At 27.3% G+C, this 26,845-nt stretch overlaps 1 protein-coding gene and 1 pseudogene across 1 annotated transcript; one reads left to right on the forward strand and one right to left on the reverse strand.

Moving 5' to 3' along the window:
* Positions 1-3,296: 3,296 nt before the first annotated feature.
* On the forward strand, positions 3,297-4,530 carry LOC132933490 (putative nuclease HARBI1). The gene is made up of 3 exons (XM_060999763.1): positions 3,297-3,548; positions 3,616-3,862; positions 4,178-4,530. Exons 1-3 carry the CDS (start codon positions 3,297-3,299, stop codon positions 4,528-4,530), a joined length of 852 nt encoding a protein of 283 aa, XP_060855746.1.
* An 8-nt stretch (positions 4,531-4,538) lies between these two features.
* LOC132934931 (myb/SANT-like DNA-binding domain-containing protein 3) lies at positions 4,539-7,449 on the reverse strand (annotated as a pseudogene).
* Between the last annotated feature and the right edge of the window lie 19,396 nt (positions 7,450-26,845).

Raw genomic sequence — 26,845 nt, forward strand, 5'->3', positions numbered from 1 at the left:
TACCTACAACTATTAGTCACTTAACAGGTAGTGTCCAAATTTGTTTTTGGCGCAATATGATAAAAGCAAAAAAGCAAAAATAGACTAAACAACAATTAGAGATTAATTTTGTTCATACTGTTTGTATACACAAATTGTCATGTTTAAAAGTTGAATAATGTTATGTTGACTGTTTTATTTTAGATATTGTGTGGAACGATGAGCGTAAAATTGATTTTACAATGATGTGTGTTTTTTTATTTTATTTTTATTTTTGTGTCTGCCATCACCTTTTAGGACAGTAGAAATGCTTAGATTTTCTTCAACAGTATCTTTTCTGATTGGAAAGAAAATCTAGTTGGTACTTTAAGGGGTCAAAAGTAAATATTCCACAGTGGTTTTGAAAAACGTCGTGAAAAACAAAAGAAAAATTAAGGAAAAACGGGAATTTTACGCAAAATCTGTTTTCGAGAAAATCGATTTTGGTTTTTGGTGTAACTCTAAAACAAATGAACGTAGGGACATGACATTTTGACTGAATATTTATAATTGCATTTCCTATACACCATAACATTTTCCAAATATTTTGACTTATTTTGAGCTGTTTACGGACATTTTCAGATTCTATTTTTTTTAGGTTTTTTTTTCTATAAATATCAATAAAATTTTATCTGTTGGGTAAAAAAGATTTAAAATTTAAAAGAAGGCTCCTAGGTTTTTGTTTCAAAGGCAGATGAAAAAAATTAAAAATCCTTAGTCACAGTTGTTATTTATAAGCATTTAAAGTTCAAATCTTGACCAAATACGAAAAAATCACGAAAAATAGCAAATTATTTTGAGTTGAGAATTTATAAAAATTTTTCTTTTTAAATCTAAAATTTGAAAATGTAATACAAGATTATCCATAAGTTTGTGTACCTTTATCAAAAAAAAAAACGTCTAAAAGGAATTCAAATTAAATTTTTATGTGCGTTTAAAATTCATATTTTTACAACATTTGATATTCACTCGGTTTCTCATGTTTTTCTTATTTTGTTATAATTAAAAAACGTATGACCGTAGATACTTAAAAATATCACTGAATGTCTTAGCTATGTATTAGCATTTTCTATACACGATAAAGTTATTTTGAGTTTAGTATTCATTTAGATTTTCAAGATTCTAAGATTTGAAAATATAATACAAGATTATCCATAAGTTTGTTTACCTTTATCAAAAAAAAAAAAACGTTTACAAGAAAGTCAAAATAAATTTTTGTGAGCGTTTGAAATTCATATTTTTACAATATTTGATATTTACTCGATTTCTCATGTAGTTAAAAAACGAATGAATGTAGATACTTGAAAATTTCATTGAATATTTATATTAGCATTTTCTATACACGATAAAATTTTGTGAATAATTTGTGTCTTTTTGAGCTGTTTACAGACATTGTCAGTTATCATTTTTTTTTTTTTTCAATAAAATTTTATTTTAAAAACGTGAAAATTTAATGCAAGGCTCCTGATGTAATGCTACAATAGCAGTTGAAAAATATTAAAAATATATAGGCACAGTTTTTTTTTATAAGCATTTAACCTTCGAATTTTTACAAAATTATGAAATTTAAAATTTAATAATTATTTTGTAGTGACAAATTTATAAAATGTTCAACTTTTATAGCTAAGGATTTTAAAACAAATTTCCACGTAAATAGATAAATATATAAATTAATTTATTCACAATATTATCATCAAATATACTTGCTAATATCATAGGCTGACTGACCGTTTTCCAAATTAAATTAATGGTTTGATAATGATTCAATTAAAATATAAAATGAAATTAACTGAATATAATATACAAAAAAAATTTATAAATTGGTTCGAAATCGAATGAAATAAAATAAATTTGCCAAAAAACGCATATATTTATATTATTTGAAATTAATATTGTTTTATTGGAAAATCGCGTTTTTTTAAACATAATATCAGCTTTCGGCTTCATGATACAGAGTCGTGAATCGGTTTTATCGACACTCGCAACACGAACGTCAATGGAAGTTTGTACTAGTACATTTTTGCACCGCGCATATTGTCTTTTGTTTAATTTCGGACTCGTAGAAGCGTGCCGGTCCGATAAAATGTATCATTGCTTTCTCTAAGTTTTGATAACGTCCTATACGGCTCTAGTCGCGAATAAAATGTACAAGGCATGGCGCACAATAATAATATTTCATATCGCCAACGTGCAATAATAGAATAGTCCAGAGATTTATCAAAAAATATTGCGCGCGACGTTGAAACGAAAGATTTCGGATGACAATTTATTTATCGCGCGAAGAGGAGCTCGGGCTTAACATAATATTGTTGTACGGACCTGCTGGGCGAATCAATAACATTTTTTATTGCGCACCGAACAATGAATAATGAGTATTGACAAATGCAGTGGATGAACGGCGTTAAGTGTAGGCAATTCGGTTACACACCGGTGCGCTAAACGGACGGTTGTCACCAGAAAGCGATAATAATAATATTTGCAGCCGATTTTTTTTTTACCGCAGTGTTACGGTCAATCGTCGTTCAATGCATTATCCCGCAGACAGCATAAACATATTTCCCAACTATGGTTAAAAATATTTTCAGGAAAATAATATAGTTGTCAAAATATGTTAAAAAGTCGAGTAAATAATTAGGAAATTTTTTTGGTTATATTCTTTGGTCCAAAAGTTCATATTATATTTGAAAATATTTTATAAAAAACATTCACAAAATATTTTAAAAATATTAAGTCAACATTTCTATGCGATCATATATAGTACAATATTTTTTTATCATAATAAGAAAATATTTATAAAATATTATTAGTCAAACATTCATTATTCGACCACTTTAAGACATTCACAAAATATTATCATTCCCCAAAAAATGACGTTTGGGGTGTTACACAGGTCAGGTAAAAATAATATGTAATATTCGATAATATTATAATCACAACAATAACAATATATAATATTATAGCACAGGACTGAAGTGCATTCATTGGCGCAACTAGGGAGGAGGGAGGGTGGTCACTTGTTCACCCCCAAAATATAAAAGACTTATGCCCGTATGCATAGTCATTTTATGTGTCACATAAGACATAATTATGTATTACATAGGCCATAAACAAACACATAATGTTATGCGCTAAAATTCCGCCACCTAAGTCTTAAGTGATACATAAATTTGTTATTTTTACGTGCTATCAATATTTTTTGACTCAAAATAAAATTGACTCATAAATTTAAAAAATATAGTAGTATGGATGATTTTTATAACTTTGTGAATTATGTAGAAATGGTTGTTGAATATTTCAACGAATTTGATGTTGAACGAATTCCAAGAAGGTATATTCGTAATATTGAAAATCCGTTTGAAAAATATAATGACAGTACATTTTTAAAACGTTATCGATTTCCAAAACTTATTGTCATTGATCAGTTATTAAATTTATTAGGTATTAACTATGCCAATAATCGAGGATTGCCTATACCTCCCATTCTACAGTTATTGACAACATTACGATTTTATGCAACAGCAAACTTTCAAGTTACCACCTACCTAATTTTAATTTGTAAAAATTATTTAAGACATGTTAGGTACTTTTAATGTATAGACTATCTGTGGAGACTTGAGAGGCATTGACCAGAGTACTGTGTCTAGAATTATTAAAAGAGTTTCCCATGAGATTGCTAGTCGTTTTAGGGACCATGTAAAGTTTCCTCAAACTGAAGCTGAATGGACAGTCATTAGACAACAGTTTTTCGAAATAGCTGGAATTCCAGGTGTAGGAGGATGTATTGATTGTACGCATATAAGAATACAAAATCCAGGTGGTATAAATGGAGAAGTATTCAGGAATCGTAAAGGATGGTTTTCTTTGAATGTTCAAGTAGGTACCTAAACAATATAATAATAATATTATATTTATTTATTCAATCCAAAAATATTATAGTTAGTTTGTGGTCCATTGATGGAAATACATGATTTGGTGGTTAGATGGACAGGTAGTTACCATGATAGCTTTATCTTCAATGCCAGTCATGCATGTGCTGTATATTCTAACAATAATCATAACCTTATACTTCTGGGAGACAATGATAATGATGATAATATACTGTATTTTTTTAAAATTAGTCATGTAGTAAGCACATTAAATAATTAATAAATTTGTTTAGGATATGCATGCAAACCTTACATATTTACACCTTTACTTAATCCAGTAACAAATGCAGAGAAAAATTATAATAAAGCTCATATCAAAACCAGAAATATCGTAGAGCGAGTATTTGGTGTATGGAAAAGAAAATTTCCATGTCTAAGGAGAGGTTTAGCTAATTCACCAAACACAATAGTTTCAATAATTGTAGCTTGTGCTGTACTATATAACATAAGTTTAAAATTAAGATTACCAGAATTTGCTGTTGAAGATGAAACTGTTGAAGAAGTAAATCATTTTGTTAATGATGAAAATAGAGAGATTATTGGTGCAGCTGCTCGGAGAGCTTACATTATTAGACATTTCACTTGACTAAAATATTTATTATATTTATCAAATTCCTTAATTTGTTACATGTGATAACAAAAAATTAGTTTATTTGAAAAATAATACAATTTAAAGAAGTAAACAAATAGGTTAAACAAATTAGTAACACTTATTGATAATAATATTTAGTAGGACTTAATTTACAACTTATGTTTTGTTTATAATACAATATATTTAAAATTTTTGATTTTGATCTCTTAAATTACAAATTTTTAATAAAAGTTTTTCTTTTTTTAACTTAAATAACTCATTTTCTTCTGCGCGTTTGGCTATCAAACCTTCAATTAAAAGTTTTTGATAATCTATCTGAAAATTAAAATTAAGTAGTTTAGATTATGTATGTTTAACATAACAATATTGGTTAATATTAAAGTAATTTAAGTAAATAGGAAAAGAAAATTTTAAATAAATATTCATAACACATTTAATAATTGTATTCATTTCAAATTATAGAAACTATAGGAGGTTAAATGCAATGTTGTAAAAAATACTTTTTACAAGAATTTAAGTAATTACTCAAATACTCTTAAAATAAAGTATTTAAAATACCACCCAAATACTATAAATAGTAAAGTATTTCAGTAATACTCAAATACTTTTCAGAAGTATTTGAAATAAACTTCAAATACAAATCATGTATACTACAGCACACTTTATGTAGTACAAAAAGTGTAGTATGTACTACAAAATTTGAAAATGTGTAGCAAATAATGTTTTTTTTTCTATTATTACTACCTACTGATTTTGTGGGTCTTCAGTATCTGTGTACATCACCGGCTATAAACGTTTAATTAAAATTCAGTGTGTAGTACGAAAAATTGAAAATTTCAGGGCTTGCCGCCGTCCATAATAAACGATAATGATAATTATTGAACAATTTTCTTGGTAAATAGGTAGTAGGTACTAATAATTAGAAAAAATATATTCGTATAATTAAATAATTATAATGTTTAAACTATAAAGCATAATAGCCGTTAAGTAGAAACTTTTTACATAATATTATATATTTTGTTATTTTATTATTTGAATACTTTTACTCAAATACATTACAACACTGGTTAAATGGAATTATGAAAAAGGTGGAATGTAGTATATTACTTTAAAAAGTATGGACATCTCACCAATGACCAATTAGACAGTGTTTAAAAAATGTTTTCCTGATATTCTGCTGGCTATTCCTACTGATACAAAAAACATACCTATGACTTGTATGAAGACGATTCACATTCAAAAGATGATTTAAGCTTTTTTAGTCTTAAATTTGCTTCCTCACTTACCATACGTTTAGTAGATTTTTTAGACAAATTTGATGTGGAAGGAACTACAAAGAATAAATAGTAAAATAACAAATTTACCAGACAACCAAATTTTTGATTCTATTAGAGCAAAAAGTGCCATTAAAAGCCAAAATAAAAATAAAATTTGGTAGGTTAATATATAAAATAAATTTGTTCCAAAATAAGAAATAACATTCAAACATTTGGTTTAAAAATTGTATGAGTACCTAGGTAATATCAATAACAATATCTCATTACCTCATTAGTTATAATTACATAAAGACAAAAAACTATAGGTAAAATCAGTTTATAAAAAATAGTGAAAATTCCCAAAATTTTGACTGTCTGGTAAAATGGAAAGTATAATATAGAATATTAATAGGAAATATATAATACCATTTTTCAAAGGGGATTTTTGAATAGGAGAAGAAGTATGAGGAGGATTGAAGGAATTATAGTTTTCTTCATGCACACTACGGTTAACATTCACAATATTTGCATCATAATTTATAGCTTCCTCAGATACATTAACACCGTTAAAGTATGAACCAAATTCTTTTTCTGTAGTTGGACCTACTATTACATTTTGAAATAATTATAATTTAATCAGAAAATTCAATAATTAGTTTAGAACAAGAATTAATCTAATGACAGACTCACCTGTGTCATCAGTTATTGGTGCATTGACATTTAATAAAATATTTGAATGCATAATTATGTCATTTAATGGGAATAAGTCTTGTGTCTGGGATATAGAAATAAGGTCTTGTGTTATGTTTCCAGATTGCTCAAGAGCAATTCCATCGCTATCATACGTATTTTTCACTTCCACAATTTGAGGTTGAACTAATATTTCATTTATTTCTGGTGTACTGTCATTAAAACTTTCTTTTTCAGGGCCTCCTCCAGTTTCCATGTGTTCTTTCCTTTCTCTTGCAAATCCTTTTCTACTTTTGGCTTTTTCAACCTCCCAAAAACGGCGAAGACATTTTGAGTCTCTCTGGTAAACAAATTATATCTCATGTAGGTACGCATTTACAACTTATTTTTACTTTAGTATATTAAAATATATTTTCATCAGTAGTGCGAAAACAATTTTACTAAAAGTTTATGATTTGAAGCTTGTAACTAGGTAGCTACAATAAAAATAAGTAATCACAAATTTGTAACATCATAATAATTGGTTGAATACACCAGTAAATCAAATTAATTATGGAAGTTACAAACAGAAATATTTATTTTATATTACATTAAACAAGAAGGTATAGTATATAATATACCTAATTTGCCTATATAGTATAAGTCATATAGGTACTTACTTAGTTTGCACCTAAGTGAGTGTTGAAATTAACAGCAATTCTTTCCCAAGCTGAGTTTTTGTCCCTGTTGCTAAACTTATCTGTTTTTTTGCATTCAATTATGTCCCTTTCTTTTGATATGCAGTGTAATATTATTGATTTTTCCTCTTCAGAAATATTAGGAGCTCGTTTTGTTTTTTCTGAATTGCTCGTCATTATATAAAATATTTTTATTAAATTAGAAAACAAAATGAATTATACAAATTTGAATTACGAATAATAGTAATACTATTATTCGTTATCTTATCAATTTTCACTAATGTGAACATAGTAACCCTGATAACAATGGTTATTATAACATAAACTTTTACATAGCTATTGAATACATAAATATTGTCTATGCGAGACACAACTTATGTGGGACATAATAATAGTTATGGGTTACATAAAAATATTATGGGCAACTTAGCCAAAGGTCACTTAAGCAACTATATGTGACACATAACAACAGGACTATGCATACGGGCATTAATCCATATTGATTTGTCGTATATTGCAGACAGTCGTCTAAATAATATTATTTAATATATAATATGTACCTAATATAGGTGGGAATATGTGCTGCTGAGGCGACAATAATATTTTCTATATATAACACCGCCGTACGCGCAGAAACGGAGGCCCCCTTGTCGCTGAGTGATTCGGCGAGGACGTAGGTACGACGTGCCTGTGAAACGCCGATCGCAGTGCGGGCCAGGCGATCTGAATGTGCTCAGTGTTTTATTTATGTTTGTTTTGATACAATAAAAGTGTTTCCGACCCGAAAACCCGAGTTGAACATTATTTTAGTCATTCTTACGTTCTTACCATTTGTAGGAGCAGCGCCGGGATATGCGTACTATGCGTCAATGAAGTCTTATTAAACTGAATAGTGCCAAGGTATAATGTGATCTTTGAGTCATTTCAACTAGATAGGAACGGACTAAGAATATTGACAAGCGCATACCATCGTACCTCGACGAGTTAACAGTGTCATTCTAATTAACTTCGGAGAGTGTCATTGACCTAACCTTTGATATTTTGTAACATGAATATTTCAGATGAAATATATAAAAATAAATAATAATAATAATAATAATAATAATAATAATAATAAATATTACCTATTCGGCAAGTTTTGTAAATTTATGGTTTTGACTATGAGTAACAATATTATACTAATTGTTATTTATTACATAATTGTTATCTCAACCTAAACCTAGTGTGGTGGAATGCATGTTTCTATATATTGTTACTTAGTCTATTGAATATTGTACGATAAGTTTTGGAATGTTACTTGTTACCTCTGATTGACAAAATTATTTACCGTCATGTAAGTACACAAAATAATACACACGCAAGAAAACCCATGGCTAACGGCCGTTCTTGCCGGGCTGGTGGTGTGGTCACTGGCCATTTTTCGTGTCACGTACTATTATTATTATTATTAATGAACAACATTGAAAAGATATTTACGAATATTGGGTATTTGTGTATACGAAATAATGTTTATTATTATCATAAGTCATGTGCAATCAAAATTGGTTTAGAGAATGTTTATAGTCCATAAATTTATAATATAAAACATAAATACCGAAATATATAAATAGCATCTCATGTATTGCTCGTCAGACTTATCAATTGTCATTAATTTCAGACGTATTGCAAATACGGAAAGAATAGACCGCTGTTCTATTATTCATATTTTAATTATAGTTTAAAAATATTTATACAATTCTGGAATAATTCTGGCTAATTACATAAATTGATTAGTATATTATTTTATGTATTATTAACCGAATACAGAATATTAATTACTTAAAAGTAATAAGTACTAAATAGGAATAATTTATAGTCTTTTCAGAATAACGTCATATGTTTTTAGCCCTGGATGTTATTTTACGTACAAGTTGTGCCTCAGATAATGAGAATAAAAATAAAACATTTTCGAACAGATTTTCTCCAAAAAAAGTATCTTGTAAATTTATCTAGATAAGTTAAATTTTTATCTAAAATAAATACTTAGATAACTTATATTTATTTATCTAGATAAGATAAAAAAATAATTATCTGGATAATTTATCTAGATAAGTCCTAACACTGGTCATTAACTAGAGAATACGAGGATAAGGCGTATAGTTGGCTTACCACGCACTGTCCAATACGGGCGATACCACAGATTATTTTGAAGTAAAAACGTTCGACAAATACAAAAATGTTGTACTTTATTGAATATTGATGATTATATAATAAGTGGGCACTTCACTATTATATCCCAATTCCCAACATTCCCACGCAGCTATAACATAATACTATTCGTGGGCTGAGTATGAAAAGGTTCTATGTCACAATATCCAATTGCTCAGCCGAGCGATTCTTAAGTTTAATACCAAATATATATTTTTCCGGTTATCTTATGAATATAGCCATAATTTTAATGAATTAATAAATACAATTATTGTCAGATGCATTGTTAATATTAAGTATTAGACATCCACACATTTTATAAGACCCAAACAACTGGAAAAAAAGTGTTAAAGAATAACCAAGTTCTGTGTATATAGAACCATTTTCATTCTTCCAACTAAATTATATACATGGAACTTTTTTCTTTTTTCGTAATCCCATACAATATTTTTACTTCTTATCGGAGTAACCGAAACATGCAACATCAATATTTATAATGAAATTTGGTTTTACATTAATGTTTAATCGAAAATAATTATTAAAAATTTGAGCGAATAAATAATTAAATTGCTTAATATACCTACCTAATTTTATTATTTTAATTAAATTGCATATTGAGACTATATTATAATGTATATCCCAGCTAATACTATAACTATATTAAGTAATATCACATTATCACATCATCGTTGACACGTCTTAAAAAAAACATTAAAACAAAATTATAAATATAAATTGATGGCAATTGAAATTGATAACATGCTAAACAATTTTAAAATTCAATTTTTAATAATAAGATAATATTATTAAGTCTATAATATTCTATTATGACTAATTTGTACAACAATGTTGTACGATATTATTGTAATTTTTGTTTTTATTGTATCATCGACGTGTATTATTGATAATACCTTTTAAAACTAACCAACAATGAATAAAACATGACGATAGAACCTTTTCATACTTACGTAAACTTATCAGAATAAAAAAGTTCTATCGAACTACAACTATAATCACGATTCAGTAATTTTTCATGACATAATAGAACCTTTTCATTTTCTGTATCTCACTAAGTATTGTATGTAGGAACACAGTTTTTGGACAAAAAGATCCACAGTCGAAAACTAAACAAATGTATGCAAAAAAACGATTTTTGAAAAAAGTGGACATAGAACCTTTTCATTCTCAGCCCGCGTATTATGAATGCAATTCAATATATTCGGCCCAGTTGATCCGTAGAGTTTGACATGCCTGATGCACTACGTATGTGTATGACTGAGTAAACGCAGACATATTTATTATAATTTAAAAAAAAAACGATAATATTTTGTAGCAAGAAATATTATTTGTTTTTTTTTTTTACGAGTTGTTATATTGAACTGAAGTAATTTATTTACCTGTTTAAATAAAAACCAAAGAGTTATAATAATAATATTATACCTTCAAAGTTCTATGATATTTTATTTACTAAAATTATGTTTGGATATTTTATGGCGATTTATGTAATCGTAATAATATATTTTTGCGTTGCTAAAAACTAATTTTTTTGAAATTTCGAAACCACTGTAAATTATTATTGTTAATCGGGATGGTGATACTATTCGTAAAACGTATAATATTGAGCCACGTAACTACGTAAGTCATCCACGTTTACGTGGGTATAGTACAGGCGTGTAAATCACGTGGCGGCCCTGAGCTCATTTTATTGTGTCCCGCGGATAGCCATGTCGATGGAAATTAATTGTAAAAATGAATTGATGGACGCTTGTGGAAATAATTACACAATTTATTCCATTCAGAAACAACTACGCGCAGGTGTTTAACAAGACTGCATGCAAGTATTACTTCATTAGGAATAGCAGCGAATATAACAACTATCGTGTAAAATGGACTTGATATCGTTTTTTTTTTTTTTATTCAGTTATGATCAGGGTTCGGGACCTAAAGCATTTGCTTATTTTTATGGATTGACTTAAAATGTAGCAGAGTGCTATGGAAGTGTATGTCGTGTTACGACACGTTCAATTGTGAAATTTGAAAGTGCTTTTTTGCTTTTTTTCATAAATTTTTCAAAACAATGCTTATTTCCAGCTTTTCTTGTTATTTTTGCCTTTTTGACCAGGTTTTCTACTTTTTTATGGTTTTTTACTGCAAAGTTGATATTGATAGAATTAAAACTAAATCATTTAATGCAATAATGACGGTAAAATGTAATTAATTAAATTTTTTTCAACTATTTGTAAATATCGTTTACATTTTAATTTTCAATCCCTCGGAAAATCTTTAAATAATAATGCAAATCGTCTAGAAAGTGAAGTTTGATTTTTTTTTATAATATAAAGATTTATTTTTATTTTTTTGATTATTTAGTTAGAAACTTTTTCTAATCATTATGTTTAGCACAGTTATACAAATTATGTCTATAGTACCCACTTCATCATGTAAATAGAAAGATTTTGATGCAATATTTTTGGTTGAATTTAAGTTTTTTAAATGCTTATTTGAGTGCTTATAATGATGTTTTTAAGCGCTTATTATAATAGTTTTAAGTGCTATAAGTCCCGAGCCCTGGTTGTGATATTATAATTTTTTTTTTTTTTTTTGGTGGGAGGGGGAGATTGTTAGGGTCGGTTAATTGCCCAATTAGTATAATTATTGTTCAACAGCCGCGTGAATAGTTCTATTTCAACCAGAACTATAGAAACAATGCACATCATAAAAAAAAAATTCTTCTGGACTCGCGATTGGTATATATTTTTTCGTTTATACGACGCGAGACTCCATAATTAGTGCATATATTTTTTTATTTCTTCGTTGAGTCACGTGGACTTGAATAGCGTGCACCGCAAATTGCCCTGTTTAATCACCTCTTCGTATAATATTATACGCAAGTCCGTAGCGCTGACCGCCATTAAGAGGTGACCGTTAAACAGACCTTTGCCGTTTTCCACTTTTACCTCCGTAATGTTCATAATATTACTGTTGTACCCAAAGAAAACGTTGTGACGCGAAGTCTTACAGTACAACAGTGATATTATATGATCTATAAACGGGGTTGCACGAGTGTCATAAGAATTTATATTCTGCTTAAGGATAATAAAATACAAACGCATTTGGTGGACGGCCAATTCATACTGAAATGTTATCAAAAAAAAAATAAATATTTTTAATTAATTCTGTTGGCATAATATTCGACACACATATTATAACCATATTATAATACACACATATATAACCGAGTGTGTAAATGTCAGAAAAATAAACGAAATATTAAATTTATAATAATCTCTAGTTGTTCGCGAGCTACATAAGTGAGACTACTAGGTTGTGAAAATTAAAGTTTAGAATAATGCGATATAATCGCAAACAGAATTTTTTTTCCTTGCCAATTCTATGTTTACAGCGCTTGACTGTTAATTTAATAATAATTTCGTTGATATCGTAGCATTTTAGATTCTGAGCGGAGCGATAGAGTAGTCGAAATAATACTTCGATTTCCAACTTCAGTATCTTGTTCGATGCGAAAGTGAATATTGATGGTGCACTGGGGAGGTTAAAATTTAAAATTCCCGATAGCTTTCAAAAGCGACGGGAAAAACGACATAAAAATTAAGCAGTGTTGAGCATTATCTAGATAAATAATTAATTATCTTTTATCTTATCTAGATAATAAACAAAATTAGTTATCTGATGAATTATTGAGTTATCTAACGTAATTCATCTAGATAAATAAATATATTTATTCAAAAAATTCGAAAAATTGAACTTGAAAGTCTTAATATATTAAATTCCTATTAAATTAATAAATCATCCTTGCACAAATACAGAACAATAACAAAGTAATAGGTAATAATTTTCCATGCCACTTTTATGTTATTTCTATATTCTAATTATGCCGATTTATACGGGCTACGGCCGAATATTATGTTGCAACGTTGTGTCGTCGACTCGTCTTCCGTCGACTGCCGTGTAGGTACACCATAATCCAAAGTCCATAATTTATTATTGGGGATAATAATAATTAATATGTGCACAAGAGTACAAGACCACACTACACGTCTACACACTACCTACACAAACAGGCACATCATTACATCAATGACATTTTGAATAGCTCTCGCGTATAACTGATGTATATTGTATATTATATTCTTATAAGCTTGTGTGTTCAATTTTAAATTTCTAAATATAGGTAACATAAATGAATGCAGATTTCCCAAAATGGTATAGTTATATAATGATATTATAAATGTTATTGTATGGTTTTATATATTAATAAATCCATAATATATTATATCATATTATAAAGCTATAATAGTTATAAGTACCTTATATTCTATGTTTGAATATTTCTATAACAGTCAGACAGTGGGTACAAATTCAATATACGTCTATATCTACATTAGTGTACACTGTTTATTATTAAATACGTATACTAGTTTTGAAATTGTTGATAAATCATAAATATACATTAATACCATTTCTACTAAAACAACAACAATTATTATTACCATATTCTTAATAATAATATCATAATGGTCTCAGACCACAGACGACGAATGACGGTGTGAGTGTGCCGTGCGACAAAGTTGGTTACCGATAATTTTTGTTTAGTATTGTGTTTACTGTTTAGTTTGCTCAGTTTTGGTTTGATTTATAATTTTAACATAATGGAAAAATTCATCAATCGAAGCACAAAAAAACAAAACATTGTGTGTGAAGACGATCCTGTACACAATTTGGAAACAATAGAAAAATCAAAATGTTACATATTTAACGGCAAGTTTTTCAAAATAATAAATGAAGAAGACAATGAAAAAAATAAAATATTCGCACAGTGCCAAAATTGTCCTAAAATCGTGCATGGTCATAAGGGATCTACTGGAAATTTTTTAAGTCACATCAAGGTAGGTACTTAAATAAAATTAATTAATTATTATCAAGACCTAAAATATGTCCAATTGCAGGGTATGTACCTATAGTAGTTAGTACCTACACACTTTTAGTTCAATTAATAACAATGATAGATTTCGATAGGTACCTAAAACACCTGTGTTAGGCCCTATTAATAATTATTTGCCCTGAATGTCTGAATTTTTTTTAATTATAATTGGTTAGGTATTATAATATGTTGATAATTTTTTATTCAAATAGGTACATATTTATTTGAATAATTATCAAGATATAATTTTGCCCGACTGCGTATTATTATATAATTATATGTATTATTATAAATTTACTGTTATAGTTTAAACATTCACATTTGATGGAAAAAGTCAAAACAGCTAAAACTGTTAAGAAAAATGTACAATCCATAAAAAAACAAGAAACCTTGCCGTTATCGCATACAAATAAAATATCAAAACAAAAAGTGAGTATTTATTTGATATGTATGATTTACACTAAACTATTTGATTTTACTTAATGATAATTTGTGTACCTTTCAAGTCACTTGGTAGTTCCATAATCAGTGGCGTAAATTGGTCTAAATTGTTGGGTTGCAATAAGTTTCTAGGTTGGACAGACTTTTGGGAGGGCTTAGCCCATCACACCTCCCCAAAAATGTTTTCTTTTATTCTATATTTAATATTACAAGTACATAAGCTCAACAAAACTATTTTAACCCTAAAAGCTTAAACACATATTGTCATATCGTATCTATTGGTATTTGGTATATATTATGAATATGCACTATAATTAGTAGGGTAATAATTACTTACTGACTACCGTCAATAAAATATGTTTAATTTTCTTAAAGAATATATGAATACATAAAATACAACAATTATTTTATTTCATAAAATTAATATTTTAAATAACAGCTGCTATTTAGATTTTTATAATATGTACTGTTTATATTTGTATTTGAATTTATATGTTTAAATACATATTTATCACTTTTATACTACACAAATTAACCAAAACATTTACTATTATTTATTTCACGTAGGTAACTAGTTAAAGAATTTTCACTTTGAATTGGTAGAAGTAGGTATTTAACAAAATATCCTTAAATATTTAATGATATTAAATTATTATAAATATAATTTCAATAAATTGTATACGAATACTAAATATATGATAGGAAATTAATTATTCACTAGATTTAGGTACCATTTTTGATTTTTTTCTGGGGAATGGAGGTTTTCTTCAGATAAGCTAACATTTTTCTGAGCATTTGTATTAGTATTTTTTCTTAAGCAGGTACAACAATTAGTACCGAAATAATACAAAAAATATATACCAAAATAAATTTAATTTGCTCAATAATATAATATTATCTTAATAATTTATTTAAAAATTAACTTACAGATCAAATATATATTTTTTTATTTGTCAAAATTGTAGTTTTAATATAATATAAATCAGTAATATATTTTAAGGGCTACTTTAAACTTAATGCATACTAAATAGGTATGTGTACTAAACAATTATACAAATTTAAAGAAAAAATAGACACTTACTTTCGACTTTTTCGATATTTTTACAATAAATTTATCCATTTTAACAAGTTGTCGAAACACTTTTAATTTTGAATCGTTCGCGGATAAGAAATAAAATGATACAAGTGTCAAAATAAATGCATGTATAAAACAAATAAATAATAATTTTAAACTATGACACGTTTTTACTATCAGCTGCCATTGAGACTCGGAGTCGGCCGATCACAATAAAATATAAATATACATATTGGTATAATAATAGAAAATGGTTAATGACAAAACTATAAAGAAATGTGGAAAGGATACAATATTATAATAATTCCAGTGCTTCAAAACAAAGTTAAACATTGGTTCTCAAAATATAAATTTGTTAATTTATTATTATATTGATATTTCAATTTTTTGAAAACTGAAATCGTGATTTTTTGGAGTCGCAAAAAGATACTCTTGCGACCCTATAATATTTTCAGGGGTCGCAAGTGCGACCCCGTGCGACCCCCAGTTTACGCCACTGTCCATAATTGTTTTAATACCTATTTATTGATATTTTAATTTATTCATTCTTATACAGAGTAATTTGAAATAGAAATTGTTCAAATATTATTTGTGTTTAATAATGTAATGAAAAAAGATTTTTAAATATTAACAAAAAAAAATTTTTATTTATTTAAATAAAAAATTACCGATTTAGTTAACAGTTTTTATAACCGCGCCACCGCGGTGTTGGAAATTGAAAGATAATTGAGATTTTTCTCCAAATATGTGGTACATTTTCTTATCGAGTAGTGTAAAAAAATATAAATATAGATTAATATATTACTGTTCAGTAAATATTTTGAAATTATAGATGTATATTAATGGTTAAATACTCTGACACAAATAATTAATTCATGGTAAAAACCTAAAGATAATAATATATAGTATATCATGTTTTATGACTGAAAAGTAGATCAAATTGTGGTAAATTAATACCTACAGTTATTATAGATTTATTTTTTTTAAATATAAATATTATACTTTATACAGAACAATTAGGTTTACCTATATTTTGCTTTTTTTTAAATTTTTTTTGTATTGTTTGTAACTTTGTAAGTAATTTAATATTTCATTTTTCAGATTACTGACTTAACCTTTGCATATATTGTGGAAGAAATGAGGCCATTAGTGACTTGCGAAAAACCAGCATTCAAACGCCTCATAAAAGGATTATGCGGCCTTGGCGATACAACTTCATTACCAGATCGTAGAGTCATGTCTAATGAGTTAAATAATAAGTACACATCATACATAACCATGTTAACTGATTTAATAGCTAAACAAAATTTTATATGTACAACGGCTGATATTTGGTCTTGCAATAACAAAAGTTATTTGGGTATGACTGGTCATTTTATTGATGAGCATACCTACATTAGACATTCATACATTCTTGGTTGTAGAAGGATTAAAGGAAGTCATACATTTTTAAATAATATAACAGAGATAATGAATGAAATAACTCATACATATAATATCCAGAACTCTAAAATATCACATACCGTAACAGATAACGCTAGCAATTTTGGCAAGGCATTCAGAACATACTCTTTAAAATCTATTGGTGTGGCGTTTTCAAACATTGGTAATGATAACTGGTTTGCTGATGAATCTATATGTGATGATCCTAATACTGGGGTAGAAATTGATAATTCTAGTACAGATTTTGATACGGTAGATTTCTCCACATTCTTTTTGAATTCTGAAGATATGGAAAGTGATGAAATATGCTTACCAGATCATATAACATGTTCTGCACATACTCTTAGCTTGATTGCAACTGTTGATGTAGACAACATTTCTGATCAGTCTTATAAATTAACTTCTAAAAATGCTTTTAATACATTATGTAGTTTTTGGAATCTTTTAAGTCGTAGTACAGTGGCCTCAGACAAGGTATATGATATCTGCGATTGAAAATTTCCTATACCTATTGTAACTAGGTGGAATTCCTCATTTGACGCTGTAAAAAAAATTATTGCACATAAAGAAACAGTAAAATCTTCATTTACTGAATTGAAACTTGAACAACCAACAAAAAAAAATTGGGTATTTTTAGAAGAATACTGTGCAGTTATGGAACCGCTTGCCATTGCACTTGACAAATTACAAGCTGAAAAATCTTGTTTTCTAGGATATGTCGCACCTACTATAATATCGTTAAGACTTTTATTAATTCAACAGACAAATTTAATATATTGCAGACATGTAGCGTTATCAATTATTAAAAGCCTATAAAAAAGATTTTATTTTATATTTGATTTAGAAAACATAAAAGGTAAGCCATATATCATTGCTTCAATATCTCATCCTAGGTTTAAACTTTCATGGATACCTAGTCAATATTTAACTTTCTGTAAAAATTATTTTTTGTCTGAATGCAATTTCATAAACTCATTAACCAATTCAGATTCTAATTCTGTTGAAAATGATTCTGCTGGTAGTGATGAAGAATTTTATGGTATTTTAACACAAAGTAAATATTCACTTGATCGTTCGGCTTCTGATAGTGTACAGTTAAATTTAAATAGTACTAATGAAGTAACTGTACAAGCACTATCTTATTTAGATTCTAAAAATAAAGACCTTGACATGTTAAACACATTCCCAGTTGTCAAAAAGGTCTTTTCTAAATATAATACAACTCTCCCGTCCTCAGCACCAGTAGAAAGGCTATTTAGTAGTGGATCTCAAATCTTAACCCCGAGAAGAAACAGGCTTCAGGATAAGACTTTTGAAATGTTATTGTGTTGTAGGTGCTTAATGCTTAATGAAAGAATTTAATAATTATTAACAATGTTGATATGTAAAATATATCATGATTTTTTTTATATTTCATGAAGTTTATGTTTTTTTTTCCAATATTTTACTTTGGTCCCAGGTAGAAAGGGCTTAAGTCAATTTAATCAACTTTTCAGAACAGCTGTTTGAAAGTTTGGAAATTCCTACATGTTTTAGAATTACAACCATGAATATTATAGAAATCATTTATGTATTTTAATTAAATTCTATGTACATTTATGACTTAAAATTCTTGAATTTATAATTATTCATAGACTTAACTGTAGTTAAGCCTTTTGGATTTCACTCTTTCTGACTTAAGTCTTTTTTTTTACAACATAAGCCTTTTGGATCAAATAAATTATGACTTATGTGATTTTGATCAAAACTTAGATATTTTACCTTTAATAAAAAGAAACTCATTATAATAATATCTAGTAGGTGTTTAAAAACAAATTAATACTTAAGAATATATTTTTAATCAATAGTACATTATATAATATTTTGATAAAAGAATTTAAGTTTATAACAAATGAGTCTTAAAACATAATAATAAAAAAAAGATTTTAACTTTTTTAATATAAGAATTAATAAAATAAATAGTTTTCCTTTTAGTTTTATTTAACATAAAATGATTAGATTTAATCAGATTCGCTGAGATCTGGATCATAGGATGGGTCTTCACTATCATTGCTTTTTATATTTTTATAAAAATCATGGTAGATATCAGGAATTAAAGGAAGGAGATCCATTAAGTCTTTTTTCTTTTCTTTTGAAATAGGTAATGGTTCATTGTATGCTTGTTCTAATGCAAATTCTACATTTCTTGTTCCCCTTCTTCTTAAATTTAATATTTTAAATTGTTCATCTTCATTTAGACTTTTTTTGTAATACATTTTACCTATCAATGAAAAACTATATCTGACCCACGATACATCATGCCAAAGAAACTTTTCCCCTTCTTCATTAACTTTTCTTAAAACTAAAGGTCCTTTGACAATTTTAGCGAAGTTCAAAAATTCATTCTGTTTCATCTCATGGACATGAAATGGTTTTCTTTTGTTTGTGCAACTTATTAAAGTTGCCCAATCTCTAAGGTGTGCTACAGTGATTTCAGATTTTTTTTTTTTGGTCATTTCGACCATTTGAATAGTTCTTCTTTTCATAATTGTTTTTTTACAAAAAAACAATTAAGTGTAAATTAAAAAATTAAAACAAGGCAAGTACTTATACTGTTTACAAAGGAAACAATAATAATTAATAAACTAAATTGGAGCGAAAAGTTTGATAAACACCAGCATTTTTACATAAGTTATACAACAATACCGTGGTTACTGGTTAATAATATGAACATTTTCAAAACATAATATTATTAAGTTATTTAAAAACAGACAATAATATGATAATATTATCTATACTATTTTTGTACAATTAGTGATAATAGTAATTATCGGTTTTGTTATTATTATAATTATTATGAGAATTGTTGATATCACTAATAATGATTTTGTACTAAACATTTTATTCTTGACTTATGCTATTTATAGACATATGATAATCATGCTACAAAAGGCGTAAGTCATAATAAGCCTTTTATACCTGTACAATAAATTGATACAAAAGGCATAGGTCATATTAAGTCTTTTATACCGGTACAATAAAGTGTTACAAAAGGCATAAGTCATGTTATGCCCTTTCTACCAAACTTAAAGTGGAAAAACTCCACATACGCCCTATTTATTTCTTCAGTAATTTGAGTAACAATCGTCATTGACTTATGCCAATTAGACCAAAAAAATCAGCGAAAATCAAGCTTTAAATATACGGAAAAAACCATTTTTGTCAAAAATTGACTTAAGCCCTTTCTACCTGGGACCAAAGAATTTATTATTATTATTTGTATTAACTATATAGTATTATTTCAATTGGAATGTTATGTTTTAAAAAATTATAATATAACTACAAAGATAATGTACTTAATTAAAACTAATTACTTATTAGGTAATTATTACTTATTTCCCATTCATAAATGTACAGTGTTTTTTCATTTTATACTGAAGGTACAATGTTTTTTTTTCAATATTTTATTATGATGTATATTTACTATTTTATATATTTTAGAATATAATTATGTGTTAACCATTATTTGTATGACAAATTACATTTTTATGTTTAATAATTAATTACTATTATTTTAAGATATATTAATGAATTGTTTTATAAAATTATAATAAACCTAGGTACAAAGAATGTATTTTTTTTAAAACTAAGTACTTATTATTTATTACTTATTTTCTATACATAAATGTACACAATGGTCAATGGCAGATCTAGGATTTTTTTTTGGAGGGGGTATATTAAAATAATTTTATCTTTTTTTTTATCCAGATAAATAGTGTTTTATCTTTATCTAGATAATTTTGATTTTAACTATCTTCTATCTTTATCTAGATAAATTGTATCCAATTATCTTTTATCTTTATCTAGATAAATTTTTAGTTATCTTTGCGCAACACTGAAACAACAAAAGTAAAATTAAGGAAAAACGGGAATTTTTTCCCAAATCGATTTTGGTTTTCGGTGTAACTCTAAAACAAATGAACGTTTATACACGAAATTATCACTGGTTGTTTATATTTGCATTTTCTATAGACGATGAAATTTTAAAAATATTTTGATTTGTTTTGAACTGTTTAGGAACATTTTCAGTTTCCAATTTTATTTGTCTTTTTTTCAATGAATGTCAATAAAACTTTATTTGTTGTGTAAAATAGCTTGACAATTTAATACAAGGTTCCTACTATATTGTTACAATGATATTTGAAAAATATTAAAAATCCTTAGTCACAGTTTTTATTTATAAGCATTTAAAGTTCAAATCTTGATAAAATACGAAAATTAGCAAATTGTTTTGAGTTGAGAATTCATAAACATTTTTCTGTTTAAATCTAAGATTCGAAAATGTAATACAAGATTATCCATAAGTTTGTGTTTCTTTATCAAAAAAAAAAACGTCTAAAAGAAATTCAAATTAAATTTTTATGAGAGTTTGAAATTCATATTTTTATAACAACTTGATTTCTCATGTTTCAAATTACAACTTTTTTAATTTTTTTTCTATAAATATGAATTACATTTTATATTTTGGACCAAAAAGCGTCAAAATTTAATACAAGGCTCCTGATATATTGTTACGATAGCAGTTGAAAAATATTAAAAATACATTGTCACAATTTTTTTTATAAGCATTTAAAATTCTAATTTTGCTAAAATATATCAAATTTAAAATTTAATAATTATTTTATGTAGTTAAAAATGTATAAAATGTTCAACATTTATAGCTAACGATTGAAAATTTAAAACAAGATTCTACGTTATATAGAAATTACTGTTTTCACATAAATTATATATTATCAAATATAATTGGTAATATCATAGCCAATAGGCTGACTGACCGTAGATATATGACATTTTCACTGGTTGCTTATATTAGCAATTTCCATACACGATAATATTTTCAAAATATTTTGACTTATTTTGAGCTGTTTACGGACATTTTCTGTTTTCAAAAAAATAAAAATAAAAATAAAAAAGTTTTTAAAAATCCAGTTATAATATATTTTTATGATCATTTAATATTCAAATTTTGACAAAATACGTAAAAACGACGAAAACGAACGAATTATTTTGAGCTAGAAATTCATAAAAATTTTTCTTTTTAAATCTAAGATTTGAAATGTAACACAAGATTACTCATAAGTTTGTCTACTTTTATCAAAAAAAAAAAATGTCTACAAGCAAATCAAATTAAATTTTTATGAGCATTTGAAATTCATATTTTTACAATACCTATTGGATATTCACTCGATTTCTCATGTAACAATTTTCTTATTTTGTTGCAATTAAAAAATGAATGACTATAGATACTTGAAAAATTCACTGAATGTTTATATTAGCATTGATAATACACGATAAAATTTTGAAAATAATTTTACTCTTTTTGAGCTGTTTACGAGCATTGTTAGTTTTCACTTATTTTGGTTTTTTTTTTTTTATAATTGTCAATAAAATTTTTTTTGTTGGGTAAAAAAGCGTAAAAATTTAATACAAGGCTCCTGATATAATACTTGAATAGCAGTTGAAAAATATTAAAAATAAATGGCCATAATTTTTTTTTATAAGCAGTTAAGGCCCCTGCAAATGTGTCATTTTTAAGGAGCTGTGTTTAGGCAATTATTTCGTTCATGCGATTACTGATCGTCTTTGTGTAGTAAATTATCATTAGTGTGTGTATACTCCCCTACCATCAACTTCCACCCGTATCAATTTACAATAATTCACTGTCATTTCTTATCTGGTTTATGGTCGCACGCACGCACACGCACAAGTCATTTAAAGTCATTAGAAAACCTATTTATGGACGTGAAATAGCCGTCGCACTGACAAAAATCAAGGTACCTACTTCTAGTGGCTCGATTTAAAAAATGTAAAGATGTTGGTAAATAAGTTTACTTTGCATCAGCCGGAGCACTTTTTCAATTTTAGCGAATTCTTGACGAGAATAAATATTTTACATTATATAAATTTATAAATTTTTGATATTGAATATATTAAAAATATCTAAAATATAAAAAGGTGGATAAGTGGATGTCGCTCTGCTGTACGGTAGGTTACAAGTGGGTCGCTGTAATGGATGGTGTTAAATTTGAATTCAATGATATAATATCATTGTATAAGAAAAACGATTCTGAGCGAAAACGGTCAGTCAGCCTATGATTTTACCAAGTATATTTGATGATATTATTGTGAATAAAGTAATTTAAATATAACCTATTTACGTGGAGCCTTGTTTTAAATTTTCAATCCTTAGCCATAAAAGTTAAAAATTTATAAATTTTTAACTACAAAATAATTAATAAATTATAAATTTGATAAATGTTGTCAAAATTTGAACTTTAAATGCTTATAAAAAAAAATTGTGCCTATGTATTTTTAATATTTTTCAACTGCTATTAGAACGATATATCAGGAGCCTTATATTAAATTTTCACGCTTTTTTACCCAACAAATAAAAATTTATTGATATTTATAGAAAAAAAACTAAAAAAATTGAAAACTGACAATGTCCGTAAACAGCTCAAAAAGAGTCAAAATATTTTCAACATTTTATGGTGTATAGAAAATGCTAATATAAACATTCAGTGAAAATTTCATGCATCTACGGTCATTTGTTTTAGAGTTACACCAATAACCAAAATCGATTTTGTTAAAAATCGATTTTGCGTAAAAATTCCCGTTTTTCCTTAATTTTTCTTTTGTTTTTCACATCGCTTTTGAAAACTACTGGGAAATTAAAATTTTGACCTCCCCAATGCACCAACGATATTCACTTTCCCATCGAACAAGATACTGAAGTCGAAAATCGAAGCATTATTTCGACTACTTATCGTGTACACAGATACAAAAATAAAAAAATAAAAAAAAAACACACATCATTGTAAAATCAATACATTCATCGTTTCACTCAGAATCTAAAATATGCTCCAACCGATGCAAAGTAGACTTGTCGACCAATTAAAACATCTGTACATTTTTTTTAAATCGAACCACCAGAAGTACTTTAATTTTTGTCAGTCGCTAAGGTCGTTTTGATGAAAAATTAATGGGGTTTGCAAGGGCCTTAAGGTTGGAATTTTGACAAAATTTATCAAATTTAAAATTTAATAATTATTAATAATTATTAGTTAAAAATTTATAAAATATTCAACTTCTATAGCTAAGGATTGAAAATTTAAAACAAGATTCCACGTAAATAGGTTATATATAAATTACTTTATTCACAATAATATCATCAAATATAATTAGTAATATCATAGGCTGACTGACCGTTTTCGCTCAGAATCGTTTTTCTTATACATTATATATATTATATCTTATTATAATTTGACACCATCCATTACAGTGACCCACTCGTAATCAGTGTACAGCAGAGCGACATCCACTTACCCACCTTTTGTTTTTTATATATATAAGATTAACGGACATCAGATTCACGCGTCCCTCTTGGGATTTTTTTTTCAACAATTATTATCGGATTAAAGCCGCATTGTACGCTGTTATATATAATATTTCAGATATACAGGATGATTCAACGAGTATGTTATCCCATTTTTTAACTTCAACAATACAGTTATTCAAAATCTGATTTTAGGAAATTTGAAATATTACACTTTTTCAAATTGTTGAGATTTTTCGTACTACTGTGGTGATACAGACTTCTGTTTTTTTTTTCAATTTAAAACACTTATGTTTTACTTATTATTATTTCGCGAATTCAAAAGCAGAACGAGTAGTTTTCGAGTTATTTAACTGTGTGTATGTAGGATAATAGGTCTAGGGTAATGGGTTTGTAACTATACTTAGTAAGACATGGTGATTTCAACATTGTAGTGAATATTTATATCAGTCCATGAACATTAATAAAAAAGGTGGGCGAGTGGGTTTCTGTCTGCTGTACAGTAGGTTACAAGTGGGTCGCTGTAATGTACGGTGTTAAATTTGAATTCAATGATTCAGACTTTTCGGTTATCCTTTACAAATATTTTAATAACTATAAGAAACTATACTCATTCGAAATATGAACAATTAGGTTCAACATTTTCAAAAAAATTATCTACTAAATAATTTACAGTAAACAATGTGGGTTTTCGTTTGAAAAACAGAAGTCGAGATCGCCACTCATTAAGCAGGCACCTGGTACAACAAAAATGAAGAATTGTAAAAAAATTGAAACAAATGTCTTTAAGCATATTTATAAATTCCAAAAATCATAATTTGAACCATTTCATCGCTACATGGGAAAACAGGGGTTGAGCAAGCTCGGCGAATCGTCCCGTCACATAGTGCAATATAATTTAGTTTCAACGATTAAATTTTTTTTTTTAGTGTACCTACCTATATGTATTACCTATGTATAAAAACGTGTTGTCAACTGTCATTCGTTGCGTAACAATGAAGAACGTATTCCGTGAATATTGTATTTTTTAACTGCAGCGATGTACCGGCCTATATTATGTTTTATTATTGTTTTTATTTTTTATAACAATATATTATATATTTCGTTTGACATCAAACGGAAAACAGTCGTGCGGCTGACACTGAAAACTGGACGTCTGGTCGCCGAGGCGTATATTTTTAAAACAATGACAAATCAATAATGCACTTGAAAAATACGACTCCTGACGGGCTTACTTAATAATGGAGCTCGACCAAAAAATAGTCACACTCATTTGTCGTCTTTTTGCCGTTTTATTGAAAGCCATTTGGAAACGTGACAGCGGTCGTCTAGTCCCTCTCAGTACCACCTGTGTTCAATTAAATCGTTAAGTCCGTGGAACGGAACTACTCGAAACTCTTCTGGTTTTTTTTTTTGTTTTTTATCTCTACAGATTCTATGTACGAAAAAAAAAAATGGTTTTCCGGAAAATTCCACGCTAAGAAAAAAAATAAATACTCAACTGCAAAACAAACACGTTCTCTCCTGACCCTCTTCTCAGAACCGTCTAAAAGCATATAATAATAATTTTTATCAGCAGTGTATAATTTAATAACATCTGACGTGTCCAGTGTTGTTTCCAGTCTGTCAATTATCGCAAATTGCTTTTTTTTTTCAACACTAGACTTTAGGAGTCAATCAAAATTAAATATTATATACAGGAGGTGTAACTGAAATACCCGAGAAATTAAAAATGAAAATTGACATTACAGACACGTACGAATAAAAATATGAAAACTACTCATGTGTAAAATGCTAATGAATAATATTTATGAGATTGACTCAATATGTCTGAAAATATCCAAAAAGAATATCATGCAAAAAATATCGATAGGTAGAAAAATTGTAAAAAAACAACAATTTTTCTTATAATATGGACTTTTATCAAAATTGTTCTACACATTTGATTTAGAAAATGGCTAGTTAAAATTTATCCAAAAAAAAAAAAAAAAATATAATACATTTAAAATTATTTTATTTTCAGTATCGAAAAAAATTTAAATCAACAATTAATGTATGCTTTATTAATTGCACCGCAAGCATCCATAAATTATGTATATAAAAAAAGCCGTTTTCTTGGTAAATAAAAATTAACATAATGACTGTACCTACTATCGTATTTTGTACTTATTCGTGTACAGGCAAAGTTGGGCATATCCACCAGTGAGAAAGTTAATTATTTTC

Source organism: Metopolophium dirhodum, chromosome 1 (genome assembly GCF_019925205.1).
Source record: "Metopolophium dirhodum isolate CAU chromosome 1, ASM1992520v1, whole genome shotgun sequence".
NCBI classification, from domain to species: Eukaryota; Metazoa; Arthropoda; class Insecta; order Hemiptera; family Aphididae; genus Metopolophium; species Metopolophium dirhodum.